Source organism: Cololabis saira, chromosome 14 (assembly GCF_033807715.1).
Source record: "Cololabis saira isolate AMF1-May2022 chromosome 14, fColSai1.1, whole genome shotgun sequence".
In the NCBI taxonomy this organism is placed as follows: Eukaryota; Metazoa; Chordata; class Actinopteri; order Beloniformes; family Belonidae; genus Cololabis; species Cololabis saira.
The window spans coordinates 42,951,217-42,965,391 of NC_084600.1; the positions used below are offsets into that span (position 1 = coordinate 42,951,217).

General features: G+C 35.7%; 1 protein-coding gene across 1 annotated transcript; it reads left to right on the top strand.

Moving 5' to 3' along the window:
* Positions 1 to 4,929: 4,929 nt before the first annotated feature.
* sod1 (superoxide dismutase 1, soluble) lies at positions 4,930 to 12,968 on the top strand. The gene is made up of 5 exons (XM_061739229.1): positions 4,930 to 5,049; positions 7,299 to 7,395; positions 9,112 to 9,181; positions 10,903 to 11,020; positions 12,773 to 12,968. Exons 1-5 carry the CDS (start codon positions 4,984 to 4,986, stop codon positions 12,878 to 12,880), a joined length of 459 nt encoding a protein of 152 aa, XP_061595213.1. The 5' UTR covers positions 4,930 to 4,983; the 3' UTR covers positions 12,881 to 12,968.
* The last annotated feature ends 1,207 nt before the right edge of the window (positions 12,969 to 14,175 follow it).

The following is a 14,175-nucleotide window of genomic DNA, read 5'->3' on the forward strand; positions in this document are numbered from 1 at the left end:
TCACTTAAAATAAGTAGAAAAATCTGCCAGTGGAACAAGATTTTTTTGCTTGTAATGAGAAGATAAATCTTGTTCCACTGGCAGATTTTCCTACTTATTTCAAGTGAAAATTTACTTGAAACAAGTGAAAATATGTCAAATAAGTAATTTTTCTCGTAATGACTCTTGTTTTAAGTGTAATGAGATTTTTTGAATAAAAATGAGACATTTTAACTAACTTCCTGATAAGATTTTGAGTTTTTGCAGTGTACTTCTCCTGGTTCTGGGTGGTACACTGCAAAAACTCTCAAAATCTTAACAAGAATGTTTGTCTTATTTCTAGTCAAAAAATCTCATTACACTTAAAACAAAAGTCATCACCAAAAAAATTTAATATTTGACAATTTTCACCTGTTTCAAGTAAATTTTCACTTGAAATAAGTAGAAAAATCTGCCAGTGGGACAAGATTTATCTTCTTATTACAAGCAAAAAAATCTTGTTCCACTGGCAGATTTTTCTAATTATTTTAAGTGAAAATCTACTTGAAACAGGTGAAAATTGTTATTTTTTCCAGTGATGAGTCTTGTTTTAAGTGTAATGAGATTTTTTTGGACTAAAATTAAGACATTTTAACTAGAAATAAGACAAATATTCTAAAGATTTTGAGTTTTTGCACTTCTCCTGGTTCTGGGTGGTTCTGGTTCTGGTCGTTCTCCTGTACATATTGTTAAAATGAAACTGGGCCGTCTGTGGAGCAGCGAGAGTTTTAATATAATCCGGCGTCTGCATCTGCAACTATGTGAAGATCCTGAAGAAACAGCTGTAGATAAAACCCGACCCGAGTTCTGCTCCTTATGAGTTCTAGGAACAAACGTTTGCATCTAAACTTTCACTCCTGTCTTTTATTTTGACGATCATTAGCAGGCGGGACGCGCAGCGTCTCCTGATTTACCTAAACGTCTTCTTTTATTTTCCTTCTCCGGAGTACTGAGCACTGATTTCCGTCTGGAGCCGTTCGATCGTAACTCGCCTCTTCGTTTATTGTTCGTCATCTCGTGTCTTTAGAGTCGATTCCACGTTAGAAAGCTGCAAAAAGATAATAGTGGCCTTAAAATTAAATCAAGTTACCTGCAGGATCTGAGTCAGTCAGGACTTTAGGAAGGATAGTAGCATCTTGTGTGTACATACTTTCACTTTAAGGTTTGATTATTTAGTGACTTCTCACCTCTCGAGCCTCCGTTGGTGGTCGTGCTCTTTTAAAGTCCAGTCGTGTGTCTTTAAATCTGAGTTTTATTTCATGCCTTTGTTTGTTTGTGTAACATCGCAGCGATTTCAGACCGAGCCGTCAGATCTCTGATGTTTTAATGAGACTGAATCATCTCTTCCAGGCATCCCTAATATTGTTTTTTTTTATTTTACAAAACCAACAATACTTAATTTTTTTCTTAGTCGAACTGTTGAATTGCAGATGTGTTAAGATGTTTCAGGATATTCCAGTTACACAAACATTGAAGAATTTAAATCTACACAAATATCAAGAATGACAAATATAAAAATGAGTATTTTCAGGGAATCAACTTGAAATGAAAGAGTTTAATATGATTTAATCAAGTTCATTTCATCCATGACTTTACAATTTAATTTGCTAATTCTTTTTGTTGGACAATCTTTTTTTTTTTTTTTAAATACCTGACATGTTTCGGCGTATTCAGGTATTAAAAAAATAAATAAATAAATAAAATTCTTGTCTGACAAAAATAATTCGCAAATTTAAAGAGTTTTCTCATGGTGAAAGTCATTTTATGGTGCATGAAAATGTGAAACAAACGAACTCCTTTTGAAATTTGCAGTTTATCCTGTTTTTCTGCTTTAAATTCGCTCTAACATCATTTTACAAACATAGTTCAGTATGTGATAACGCATATAACATTTGTTTTTATTAAGTTATGTACGTCTGAGAGCAACGTGGATGATTTAACTGCAAAAACTCAAAATCTTAACAAGAATATTTGTCTTATTTCTAGTTAAAATGTCTCATTTTTAGTCAAAAAATCTCATTACACTTAAAACAAGACTCATCACTGGAAAAAAACAACAATTTTCACCTGTTTCAAGTAGATTTTCACTTAAAATAAGTAGAAAAATCTGCCAGTGGAACAAGATTTTTTTGCTTGTAATGAGAAGATAAATCTTGTTCCACTGGCAGATTTTTCTACTTATTTCAAGTGAAAATTTACTTGAAACAGGTGAAAATTGTCAAATAAGTTATTTTTCTGGTAATGACTCTTGTTTAACTCTTGTTTTCAGTGTAATGAGATTTTTTGACTAAAAGTGAGACATTTTAACTAGAAATAAGACAAATATTCCTGGTAAGATTTTGAGTTTTTGCAGTGTTGACTCAGAAAAAAGACAAAAGATATTTTGAATTTTCTTTCCCAGTTCCGAGTTGAGACTCGGCTCCTGGAGTCGAGCAGCGACTGAAATGTTGGGCAGGATTTCTGGCAACGTGCCGCCTTTTTTATTTGACTCTCCCACCACTGTCTTAAGTACATGTCACGACACGATGGCGTCTTTCCACTGGTCTCCTGCTGTAAATAAATAAGCTTCACAACACCGACGATGTCGATAGTTCTGACCCGATCTGAGAGACGACGCAGAAAAACAGAGGCCCACTGCTTTAACATTTTTATTCCTAGTGGTTTGAAGATTGACGGACTATTCTGACTTGTTTTAAAAACGCAAAGGACATGGAAACCTTCAATATTTCAGCCACAGGAAAACAGTTTTTTAATAAACTATTTTTGTACCAAGTTGTTTTGCTTCATGAATCTTGTGCCTAACCCCATGCTGTTCACTTTGTTCAAACTAATCCAGATATTTCTGTGCATTAAAAGGAATGACACAAATGTGTTATTAATCATTGTTATTATTAAATACTGCTTGGATAACTTAGAAAAAGAAAGTGTACACTTCAAAAACTCAAAATCTTACCAGGAATATTTGTCTTATTTCTAGTTTAAATGTCTCATTTTTAGTCAAAAAATCTCATTACACTTAAAACAAGAGTCATTACCAGAAAAAGAACTTATTTGACAATTTTCACCTGTTTAAAGTAAATTTTTACTTGAAATAAGTAGAAAAATCTGCCAGTGGGACAAGATGTATCTTCTCATTACAAGCAAAATTGTTGTGTTTTCCAGTGATGAGTCTTGTTTTGAGTGTAATGAGATTTTTTTTTTTACTAAAAATGAGACATTTTAACTAGAAATAAGACAAATATCCTTGTTAAGATTTTGAGTTTTTTCAGTGTAGGTCTTAAAAAAATGATTTTTCTGTTCTATTTTCATCAGATGCTTATTTTTTTTTTTAGACTTTCTGATTTCAATATAATTTCGATATGTTTATTTACTTTTTAACACAATCATTGCTAGTTCAAGTCGTGAATCGTGAGTTAAATTTGTGTAAGATGGTGTGATGGAGGTATTTTTAGTTTTTTTCTTTATCCATAAATGTTGCACGCCTGTTCCAGCTAAAGTTTTTATTGACTTTCACAACAACAGTATACATAAGACTGAACAGTGTATACAATAATAATGAAATATCGTACACAACATTAATACACAAACAATCATCAAACATGCCAGGGTTTGACAGCAGGAGAGAAGAAAATAAAAAATATTGTAAAGCTTACGTAGATCATGTCTAAACAGCTTTTTTTATATTCTCACAATCACAGAAGGAGGAGATATATTATTTATTATATGCAGAAAGTTTAGATTTGTGGAATTATGCCTTCATTACGTCACAATAATGGGTGTGTATTTGAAGTCTGGGAGGATAATCTTTAAATTTCTCGTTTCAGATTAATTTTTCTCCTTGTGGCAGAGTGACAAATAAGTAACCGAAAGAAAGCAAAGATACAGATATCCAAACAAGGTGGATATAAATGTACAGTTCTGGTTTATTTAAAATGGGAGGATAATAACCCCGGAGTTTGGGATTAAACAGTTTTCATAAAAGGTCAGAGACATTTAAGTCTCTGAAGAGACTGCTGGACTACAGGAACTATTCATTAGCATTTGGGATTTATAAAAATATGTTTGAAAATAAAACAACTCAAGTCAAGCTATTTCGTACAAAAAACTGCAGCACAAAGTGCTGATCAGTGAAAAAAACCGCCTCAATCGCTATCAATGATACATGATCAAAGATTAAAAGAAACAATACCGATTAAATAATTAATAACTAATTAATCAAATAATCACTTCAATTCAAACCAATAGGTCACGTGACGGAATGTTTCTTTTTTTAAAGCAAAACTATTGAAAATATCCAAACTCTCAAAGACAAATAATTTAAATACAGTATGAAAAGAAAGGAAAATAAAAAAGGGGATTCTTGTAAGGAATACAAAAAACAAAAAAACAAGGCGCTCTAAGAATTTAAAAGAATTAAAAAAGGTGCATATGAATAACAAAATAAATTAAGCATTTAAATTCACATAATGTAGCATAGAAAAGGAGAGGAATTATTAAATTACAATAACAAATAACTAGCTGCTGGACTTATTTTACTTATTATTTTACTTATTTCTTATTTTCCTAATCTTTTCCACTTCAAATTCCTTTAGGATCTTTTTATTGGGTTAGGGGTAATATTCTTCTAGCAAAATGTTTCTTATAACTTTGTTAGTACATTTAAAGTCACACAAATATAAACCTTTAATGCAGAGCTGTCTTGTGACCGTAAACAATTCAAACCAATGGGTCACGTGACGGAATACTTCCTCCATCATTATAGACGGTCTGTGATTCTGACCAATCAGAGCGGAGCTCCTGTGCCCGCCTCCAGCTCTGATTGGCTGCCGGTGACTCTGACCAATCAGAGCGGAGCTCCTGTGCCCGCCTCCAGCTCTGATTGGCTGGCGGGGATTTGAACCCGCCTCGCTTCTATAACCTACTGGTCTCGGGCAGCAGCAGCTTCGAACCCGCTGATCTTCCACCATGAAGGCCGTGTGTGTGCTGAAAGGAGCCGGAGAGACTATCGGAACCGTGTACCTGGAGCAGGAGGTGAGACAGAACCCCAAACGAACCGGAAAAAACCGGAAACAGCGACTTTAATCCCGCCGGGAGCGCGCTGAGCGTCACACATGCGTCACAAAATGCACATTTGGTCATTTTTATCTTTATATATGTATATATTTTCATAATTACTCCATGTACTACGAAATTCTTATCAATGAAGTCGTATCCCATAAACGGTAACTTAGTTAATCATTAACAGCGTGAAGTTCTGCTTTGATTTTGGTGCACAAACATTGCTTGTTTGTTTTCAATATCCTCTCAAACTCATTTATTATGGTTTTTATCGTTCTGCTTCCATTAAAATCTGATAAGTGCCCAAATACTGATGTTAAAGAACATTAAGCCTGTTATTTCTGCTGAGTCATGCTCTAACTTCTACTGCCTCGCTGAGCTGATTAGGGCAGAACTGCGCATGCGCGTGCCATTAATGAAGGTTACATGTGCATTTTTACAAAATCTTTTAATCACTAGTGTTTTTACCAATTGTCCCATGATAATCAGAGGTGTCAAACGTATTCACATTCATTACTCAGTTAGAAGTATAGATACTAGAGTTTAAAAATACTCCTGTAGAAGTTGAAGTATCAACTCAAGTCTTTTACTCAAGTAAAAGTAATGTAAGGGGGAAAAAAGGCATTAAGGACAAAAGCCATTTAAAATGAATGCATCTTAGTATAATGCAAATATATTAAAGAAGCATATATGTGTACTATTGAGCATTAACATGTGTTTCAGAGAGCAGCAGATATGATGACTAGTTCCTATAAGTATTGTAATGGTGCAAAAAGTCAAACGTTCATGTTCATGTTATCATTTATCCTAACCTTTATTGGAATGTACATCCAAGTTTAGTTGCAGGAATCTGAGGGAACGGATGTAAGAACAAAACTGGACAAAAACATCCTTCATTGTGCCACAACCAAATTCACAATTTAACTGGATAGTTGTTTTTTTTTTAAAGGCCGAAATGAAATAGATTAACGGGGCTGTTTTTAAAATGTAAGGAATAAAAAGTACAGATAATTGTGTGAAAATGTAAGAAGTAAAAAGTCTTCTGAAAAATAATTACTCCAGTGAAGTATAGATAACCAAAATTTCTACTTAAGTAAGGTAAAGAAGTATTTGTACTTTGTTACTTGACACCTCTGATGATAATGTAATTTACTAGTACGTGGGTGGGTGTGTGTGTGTGTGTTACATGGAGTATGAAATTAGGTGGACATTTTATTTTTTAGATGTTTTTATTGTTGCTAAACTAGTTCAGAGAAATTAAGTAAAGAAAACAGTTTAAGGGCTTTCTTTTCTTTAACAAAACTCAAGGACTTACAAGAGCTTTAGCTCATTTCTACAATGGGTCAAACAGTTTGGTCTTAAAATATCTACATTTGTGAATGAAGAACTTTCCCAAAAACACCAAATTATTAAGGACAAAGTCCAAATACTTGTCTTCAACCAAAACACCAAATATAACCGTTTTCACTGTTGTAGCTGTTGGTTTGTAGCTCAATGTCCTTGGACTATAGCAGCTCTGCATCTCACTCCACAAATAGTTTCAATTTCCCATTCACAAAAAACACACTTATCCAAAATTACATTTGAATCTTAAAAACTAATTTGTTGGGTAAATTTCATTTAAAAATTTGAAGTTTACCTCTTTTCTTTTCGGTGGAAATGAAATATAATTTTTTCTTATTTTCCTAATCTTTTCCACTTCAGATTCCTTTAGGATCTTTTTATTGGGTTAGGGTAATATTCTTCTAAAGACTTTGTTAGTACATTTAAAGTCACAAAAGGGAAATTGACATTGCAGCTTTTGTTTGCAGGGAGAAGAAAAAGGAACAACGGCAACAATACTTTAAAATACATTATGATACTTTAAAAGGAAGTGTGAGGTAGAATAGAAATACTTTATTGTCGTTGGATGTCAGACATTAAATTCAATTTGAGCTTCTCCATTTTAGATTAGATTCAACTTAATTATCATTGCACATGTTAAAGTACAGAGCAACGAAATTCAGTTGGCATCTAACCGGAAGTGCTTATGCAGTGAAATAAACACAATGTACAGCATATACACATATACTGTATATGTACACACAATAGATAATAAATACTTTTCATGAGTAATTGCTGCAGGGGCTTTGACAGCTCTGGGGGAAGAGCCGCCTGTTTGTTGTGGTCCGTATGTTTCTGTACTGCTTGTTTTAACTCTTGTGTTTTGTCTCATCCCTCAGAATGACTCTGCTGCGGTGAAGGTGACGGGGGAGATTAAGGGTCTCACCCCCGGTGAACACGGTTTCCACGTCCACGCGTTCGGAGACAACACCAACGGTGAGAGTCCGAACCGAAGAAGATAATCTACGTCCTTTTTCCCCAAACCCTGAAATTGTTAAACCAGCAGATTAGATTAGGGTGCTGCTGGACCTGAAAGAGTTCCCGTTGGAGCTATAGAGGGAATGAGCGTGACGTCACAGATGCAACGTCACAGCGGGTTTCGCCGACTGAGACTGAGTGTCGGCGTAAACTTTCAGTTTGAGCAACTAAAAAACTTCTAAAATGGGAAAGAGCTGTTGTGCGATCGACTGTTCTCATAGATTTAGTAAGAAATCTGAGTTATCGTTTTACAGACTGACGAGAAATAAGCTTAAGAGACAAATGGATCGCTGCAATTCACAGAAACAACTGGATTCCAGGACAGAAATGTGGATTTCCGGTTCCCATTTTGTATCAGGTAATGTTGGTCCCCGTCGTAGAAATTAAGTACATATAAATATCAGGAAACTGGATTCGTGGCCAAATATTAATGTCCATGGACCACTGGTTCTTGGTAACTGTACCAAATATTAATGTCCATGGACCACTGGTTCTTGGTAACTGTACCAAATATTAATGTCCATGGACCATTGGTTCTTGGTAACTGTACCAAATATTAATGTCCATGGACCACTGGTTCTTGGTAACTGTACCAAATATTAATGTCCATGGACCACTGGTTCTTGGTAACTGTACCAAATATTAATGTCCATGGACCACTGGTTCTTGGTAACTGTACCAAATATTAATGTCCATGGACCATTGGTTCTTGGTAACTGTACCAAATATTAATGTCCATGGACCACTGGTTCTTGGTAACTGTACCAAATATTAATGTCCATGGACCACTGGTTCTTGGTAACTGTACCAAATATTAATGTCCATGGACCACTGGTTCTTGGTAACTGTACCAAATATTAATGTCCATGGACCATTGGTTCTTGGTAACTGTACCAAATATTAATGTCCATGGACCATTGGTTCTTGGTAACTGTACCAAATATTAATGTCCATGGACCATTGGTTCTTGGTAACTGTACCAAATATTAATGTCCATGGACCACTGGTTCTTGGTAACTGTACCAAATATTAATGTCCATGGACCACTGGTTCTTGGTAACTGTACCAAATATTAATGTCCATGGACCACTGGTTCTTGGTAACTGTACCAAATATTAATGTCCATGGACCATTGGTTCTTGGTAACTGTACCAAATATTAATGTCCATGGACCATTGGTTCTTGGTAACTGTACCAAATATTAATGTCCATGGACCATTGGTTCTTGGTAACTGTACCAAATATTAATGTCCATGGACCACTGGTTCTTGGTAACTGTACCAAATATTAATGTCCATGGACCACTGGTTCTTGGTAACTGTACCAAATATTAATGTCCATGGACCACTGGTTCTTGGTAACTGTACCAAATATTAATGTCCATGGACCACTGGTTCTTGGTAACTGTACCAAATATTAATGTCCATGGACCACTGGTTCTTGGTAACTGTACCAAATATTAATGTCCATGGACCACTGGTTCCTGGTAACTGTACGGGTCACTGTCAAGTCCAACTGACGCTAATTTAAGCCGATAATCAGCTGTTATCCCGTCTTCTCCACTAGTTGCAGCGATTTGTGCTGATGTTTTTACCACTCAGTGCAGTAAGGGGGCGTTTCCAGTGGGGAAGTGACGTCAATGCATTCCCCATATTAACATCCTCTCTTTCCCAGGGTGCATCAGTGCTGGTCCTCACTACAACCCCCACGGGAAGAACCACGCCGGTCCCAACGATGCAGAGAGGTGAGTCCGTCCGAGGGACGAGTGGTGTGACATTACGCAAACGTGTGCTCAGTCAGTCAAACATTAACTTCAGCTTAAGAAACATAATAATGGAGGAATTAGTGGAAAGTTTTGTACAGAGTGGTGTGGCAACACCTTTACCGCTTTTCCAGTGCTGCTCTACGTCTCTGCAAACGTCAGTTGCGTCTCTGCGTTTGCCTGAAAGTTGCAGCAACAACCAGGTATCTGCTCTAACAGGACTTGGTCCACGTAGCTCCTCCGTGGACACATCTCTTAAAGTCAGGTTGTCTCCTCCTCCTCCCATGATGCTTTGCTGCATCCAGATAAATTCTTATTTGAAAATGTCTCCGTCTCCCAGTTTTGCTGTTGCCGTTGGTCTTAATAACTCCCCTCCCTCCACTTACGTAAGAGGTTCTTTCCTCTAGACCAGGGGTCGGCAACCCGCGGCTCCGAGCTCTTTAGCGCTGCCCTAGTGGCTCCCTGGAGCTTTTTCCAAAAATGTTTGACCTTTTTTTTCCTTTTTCCTTTTTTAATACCGACATTTTGACTTTTTCTTGACATTTCGCCATTTGTCTTCATTCCAAGGCTTTCATTTTTTGCAGCTCCAAACATATTTGTTTTTTTTTGTTTTTTGGTCCAATACGGCTCTTTCAACATGTTTGGAATTTTGCCTGTTCCAAACTCGGCACTGGCCCAGAACCAGAACCAGCCCTGGAATCGGTTTGGTGGAAAAGCGGTTACTTTTGGCAGGAAGGACCAAGTACACTCATTTAATTCTAAGGCTTTATGAAGTAGGACAAAATATTTAAAAAAAATCAGTTTCTAAAATTACTTAAAATCTTCAAGTTGCAGTATAAAAATAACGAGCTACATGCTAATATCAGATTTTAGTGTGTAATCAATAATTAAGTTAGTAAGCTATCAGGTATAAGCTGCTTGTGTTAAACCAGGGCTGGGGATCGATTCGATTCCAATTCTTAAGATTCAGAATCGATTATCAAGATTTGATTTGTTCCGATTTTGATTTGGGTTAGTGTTATTAAAACTGTTTTTTGAGCTGTTGCATGAATGATATGACTGTAGTTCTGCAACATATTAATACTAGTATTATATTGAGATTCAACAGCAAGTATTGCAGCTAATGATGCTGTAAGGACCAATCAGCTCCCAGAATGATGATAGAACTGAAACAGAAACATCGTGGGTCAGAATTACCAAACAGATCCAGGGAGGAAACAGAGACGGATGAAATCAGTTTTAGTTTTTCCATTTTCAGTCTATTTCGGTTTTTAATTTTTGAGGATTTGGTTTTTAGCATTTTATGCAAATGTAACCCCAAGACAGTATATATTTCATTACTTTATATACTATGTATGCAATTACTGAAAACTGAAAACTTTAATGTTTTCATACCTTTAAACATATTTAAAGACAAACATGGCACCAGTTATTCTTGTGTCCAACAATAACATTCCTTTTTTGGGGCATAAACAAAAAAATACCAAAAATTGTAATGTAATGATGGAAAAAAATCAATCTTTAGACATATGATCGATTTTTAGGAATTAATATGAGAATCGATTTAGAATCTTTTTTTTTTTTTTTTTTTTTTTCCTCTCTCTCTCTCAACACAGGCCTAATTTGTGTAGCTTATGAACTTGTGAGTGTTTGACCAGCGAGGAAGCGTCTAACGTGGTTTGTCTAACGTGTTTATCCAACAGACACGTGGGAGACCTGGGGAACGTGACTGCAGGCGGCGACAACGTGGCCAAGATCAACATCACAGACAAGGTCATCACGCTGGCCGGGCCGCACTCCGTCATCGGCAGGACCATGGTGGTACGTTTTAAAACCACTACAAGGTCCTTAACCTGCTGGTTCTGCTGTTTATTCTACTTATTTAAACCTTTGTTTTAGGGCTGCAGCTATTGAATATCTTAGTACCGTATTGGCCCGAATATAAGACGGTGTTTTTTGCATTGAAATAGGACTGAAAAAGTGGGGGTCGTCTTACATTCGGGGTCTAGACGTTATACCCATTCACAACGCTAGATGGCGCCAGATATCTTTAAAGCGAATGCTGAACTAAACTCCCCAGGCCAAAGTGAATCCCTGGCACGAAGAAGAAAAATAAAAATGGCAGTAGCATGAAGAAGAAAAATAAAAAATAGCGGTAAGAGAAGAAAATAAGAGAAGAGATAACAGAAAATGGAGAAACGTAGCGACAATCTGGAGAAAAGTGGGTCGAAGAAGTTATGATGCAAACTTCAAGATCATGATTTCAATGAGGCAAAATAACATGCTTTTTCTCTCAAATATATTGTTATAATCATTTGTTTCAGATGTACTGTAATTATTTTCTGTATAAAAATTTAATTTGGTGTTAAAAAAAAGTCTTTTTTCAAATTTGAGTCTTGAAAAAGAGGGGGTCGTCTTATAATCAGGGTCGTCTTATATTCGGGTCAATACGGTAATCCAGTATTGTACTGAAAATTCCATCGATTAATCGGATAAAACATATTTTTGTTTAGTTAAAGAGCAATTATAAATATACATATGTTAGATGTTAATTGACATTACTAAAACTAAATTATTTAACACAGTAGGTTCATGGCTGTGCAATTTTAAAAACCCTGAACTTATTTCTAGTTAAAATGTCTCATTTTTAGTCGAAATAAATCTCATTACACTTAAAACAAGACTCATTAAGTTTAATAAAGTTTAAGTTTAATAAAGTTTAATAGTTTAATAAATTGACCGATACAGGACATGTGTCCTTTACATCGGTATCAAAAATAACTTACAATAAATATATAGACTAAAATTTACATTCAAAACATTTCATAAAATCACACAGATTAATTAAATCCATTTTGCATCACCTATCAGCTCTAAAATCGTACAAAAAGTCTTTGTTTGACCAGAACCTATCCAGTCTGTTCTTAAAAGAGTTCACAGACTGGGCCTGCACGACTTCCTCTGGAAGTTCATTCCACTCTTTGACCGCGCGCAGTGTGAAAAAGTTCCTCCTCTTCTCTGAGTGACACTTTTGTGGGAACAACTTCAAAGAGTTTCCTCTCAGTTCATATGTACTGTTCCAGAACTGAACAATAGGTTCGGCTGTGGCATCATATATCTCATGTACAAGCTTGTATACTTCGATCATGTCCCCTCTGTGTCTCCTGTATACAAGGTCATTCACCACTGGAAAAAAAACAACAATTTTTACCTGTTTGGAAAAACATTTTTGCTAGATTTTTTTGCTTAATGAGAAGATAAATCTTGTTCCACTGGCAGATTTTTCTACTTATTTCAAGTGAAAATATACTTGAAACAGGTGAAAATTGTCAAATAAGTTATTTTTCTGGTAATGAGTCTTGTTTTAAGTGTAATGAGATTTTCTGATTAAAAATGAGACATTTTAACTAGAAATAAGACTAATATTCCTGGTAAGATTTTGAGTTTTTGCAGTGCTGCTTTGAGCTGCGATAATTAAACGATTCCTCGAGGCAGAGAAAATTTCTCCATCATTTTTTGTAATCAAATTATTCGAGGAATCGTTTCAGCCCTACTTTGTTTGTGCTGTTTTAGATCCACGAGAAAGCTGACGATCTGGGGAAAGGAGGGAACGAGGAGAGTCTGAAGACGGGCAACGCTGGCGGCCGTCTGGCCTGCGGCGTCATCGGCATCACCCAGTAAAACCCCCGAAGCACTGGAAACGTTATTATTCCCCCACAGCACTTACAAGACCAACGTAGACATCATGTGACAGTTTCAGTCTTTCAGGCTCTTCTAAATACCGTTAATAGTGACGCCGTGTTGATCTCAGTCGTATATTTGTTCAGGTTTGTGTCGCTACTAACTCTGGTCCCAAAGGAACTGGCAACGCACAAGTTTCAGATGTGAATAAATACTTTCATCTGGACGTCGTTGTTGTTCTATTCATTTTATTTATTTAAATCTAAACTATTGCAAACTTAAGATCTTTCAACAATGGGGTTCACCTCCGAATATTTTTGATGTGCTTCACCCAGAAACGGTTGCAGATCTCGTTTTGTGATGGCAGGTTTTTTTATTTTGGTACAACTGAGCTTTAGTGGGTCTAAATCAAGTCCCATTTGCAACAAAGGCTCCTCTATTGACCTATTGTATAATATTTTATTTGTTTTGGGGCTTAGTCCATATAGCAAAAAAGTGAGTGAGTAGAGTTTCATTCAAAATTAAACACTTCCATGAAATGGGACACATCAAAATGTTATTTTAAAATGACCACTTAATTATTTCCTGACACATTATTTTATAATGGAAGTTTATCTTTTTATTTATTTTTATTAGCGTTGTCATGGCAGGTTTGGTTTTAGGGTACAATTGAGCTTTAGTGGGTTTATATCAAGTTCCATATGCAACAAAGAGCCCTCTGGTGACCCATTTTATAACTTTTTTTTTTTTTTTTTTTTTTTTATTTATTTTTGTTTTTTGGACTGAGTCCATATGGCAAGAGTGTTTTGAGAGAGTGGCGTTTCATTCAAAATTAAACACTTCCATTAAATAGAACACTAAAATGTTATCCTAAAATGGCCACTTATTTATTTCCTGACACATTATTTCATAATTTTAGTTTTATTTAGTAGAAATAGAATATTTTTAGTGTCCTTCACCCAGAAACGCTTGCAGATCTCGTTTTTTGCCTCAGTGTTGTGATGGCAGGTTTGGTTTTTTTGGTACAAATGAGCCCTAATGAGTTTAAATCAAGTCCCATTTGCAACAAAGAGGCCTTTAGTGACCTATTGAAGTGTTTTGTTTTGGGCTCAGTCCATATAGCAAGAAAGTGTGTGAGATGGCAGTTTAATTCAAAATTAAACACTTCCATTAAATAGAACACTAAAATGTTATTTTAAAATGGCCACTTATTTATTTCATAACATTATTTCATAATGTTTTTTTTTATTTTGTAAGGCCACTTTTACGTATTTCATGGCGTTTATTTACATAAA

Excerpts from the sequence above, each read along its gene's own strand:
- sod1 (XM_061739229.1), top strand. The coding sequence starts at position 4,984 with ATGAAGGCCGTGTGTGTGCTGAAAGGAGCCGGAGAGACTATCGGAACC. Across the intron at positions 5,050-7,298 it reads CCGTGTACCTGGAGCAGGAG|AATGACTCTGCTGCGGTGAA; the intron begins GTGAGACAGAAC and ends CTCATCCCTCAG. Across the intron at positions 7,396-9,111 it reads GTTCGGAGACAACACCAACG|GGTGCATCAGTGCTGGTCCT; the intron begins GTGAGAGTCCGA and ends TCTCTTTCCCAG.